Genomic DNA, 1,822 nt, shown 5'->3' on the forward strand with positions numbered 1-1,822 from the left:
TGAAGACAACTCAAAAAAAATCAAAATCCAATATACCGTTTAGAAACTGTGGGTGCACGAAGTTAACTATAATGACTACTAGTGCTCTTTCCCTTCATACTCTTTCCCTAAAGTTATCATTGGACTTTCAAAGCCTATGAAAATTTAACAGGGATAAAACCCAACTGCAACAACATACTACTCATTCACTTCACATTCAGATGGCATTGACAAAAAATATTCAAGAGACAATGCATATAAATCAAAGAACCCATGAAAGCATATATATTTACAGAACAAACCACCACATTTAATGTCAAGCAAATGAAAAAAATATTCAAGTAAGAGACAATGCATACAAATCAAAGAACCCATGAAAGCATATATATTTACAGAACAAACCACCACATTTAATGTCAAGCACTAAGTTCATGGTATGTGAACTTCTTCCAACAAGGATCTATCAAAAGTAAGAGTGATCCAAACTTGTGCGTAAAGAAAGATGAACATGGAAATATTGCTTTGATTCCATTGCATATTGGTGATTTAATCATAATAAAAGTGTTATAATCTTGATTCATGCTCGTACATATTTTCCAAACTTATTTGTTTATGAACTTCACATTCAGATGGCACTGAAGAAGATTCAAGAAAGAGAAAATGTATACAAATCAAAGAACCCAGGAATACATTTACATATACAGAACAAACTACAGCTTCTGGTGTAATTCATGCAATTTAAAACCCTAGATTCCCTGCAACTCTGAAACTAAACACAAATTTAAACTACCCTTGTCTTCACGACAACATAAAGCAAATAACACCCCCTCTCCACAACGATAATCATTCACAGAGCAGTATGTGGCAAAGTGGTCGCTAATTATGTTTGGGACCAGATCCTGTGTTAGGACCTGGAGAGACTGGTGGCTTCACCATCTTAATAACAGCTTGCATCCACTAATAACAAAACAAAACAGAATTATTTTTTTTTAGCAAACAAGCATGACATCTCCTCATAACATTTATATATCTATACAAATTTGCAAACACTTACGTTACTGAACCTTTGGCGAATCTGACAATTACGGGAAGCACCTTTAACCTGACTGGGATCTGTTCATAAAAAATAAATCAAATGGAAATGATTCAAAAATCCAAAAAAAAGTTCCTGTGTGTGTATGAGAGAGAGAGAGAGAGAGAGAGAAAGCGCTTTGAATATGAACATATATTGTGACAATTATTGTTACCCGATTGCGGGTTTACTTTAGCATCTGGGCTCTGGTTTTCATCTGCTGTCTTATCATTTTCTCCATTTTTACTGTTCTGTACATAATATCTATTCTGTAACATGTGTATACTTGTTCTGACCAGCTTTGAGTGCTGTAAGTTTCTCTGATACATTGACACAGAAATCCATGGGCTTCTGTGAATGCAACTGGTTATTAACACTCGGCTCATCTTGACCCACTTCTCTATCTTCAGATTTTCCTTCTTTCTTCTTTATACAATATCAAGCCATACTAGGGCTAAATAATCAGAGTATAAAAGCTCACCAGTTCTCTGTACAGACATTAATATTTCACCGACATATGAAACAGCCAATTAAACATAGCACAGTTTCAGAACTTACGTACGCAACGGAGACAGCTAGCAAAGATGAATGTAATCGAATTTATATTTAAGAGCGATCAGATAAACACAGTACATGGGTAGTCCGATCAGATGTACAGCCATAAGTCATTTATTTATCTCTCCACGTAAATCTAGAATAGTTATAAAAAGAGGGAAATAGTTAAAATAGAATAAAGGAATAAATATAAGTGGGATGGTAATGGGGACCAGT

At 34.7% G+C, this 1,822-nt stretch overlaps 1 protein-coding gene across 1 annotated transcript; it reads right to left on the minus strand.

Moving 5' to 3' along the window:
- Nucleotides 1–482: 482 nt before the first annotated feature.
- LOC131046270 (uncharacterized) lies at nt 483–1,513 on the minus strand. The gene is made up of 3 exons (XM_057979962.2): nt 1,227–1,513; nt 1,034–1,092; nt 483–936 (listed from the first exon to the last, which is right to left on the minus strand). The coding sequence occupies exons 1-3, from the start codon at nt 1,435–1,437 to the stop codon at nt 856–858; spliced, it is 351 nt and encodes a 116-aa protein (XP_057835945.2). The 5' UTR covers nt 1,438–1,513; the 3' UTR covers nt 483–855.
- Nucleotides 1,514–1,822: the final 309 nt, after the last annotated feature.

This window comes from Cryptomeria japonica, chromosome 10, assembly GCF_030272615.1.
Source record: "Cryptomeria japonica chromosome 10, Sugi_1.0, whole genome shotgun sequence".
In the NCBI taxonomy this organism is placed as follows: Eukaryota; Viridiplantae; Streptophyta; class Pinopsida; order Cupressales; family Cupressaceae; genus Cryptomeria; species Cryptomeria japonica.

What these genes read in the sequence shown, in the direction of transcription:
- LOC131046270 (XM_057979962.2), bottom strand. Translation starts at nt 1,437, where the DNA reads ATGAGCCGAGTGTTAATAACCAGTTGCATTCACAGAAGCCCATGGATT. An exon ending in TAAAGTAAACCCGCAATCGG is followed by an intron (nt 1,093 to 1,226) that starts GTAACAATAATT and finishes TTTTATGAACAG; the next exon opens with ATCCCAGTCAGGTTAAAGGT. An exon ending in TTCGCCAAAGGTTCAGTAAC is followed by an intron (nt 937 to 1,033) that starts GTAAGTGTTTGC and finishes TTTTGTTATTAG; the next exon opens with TGGATGCAAGCTGTTATTAA.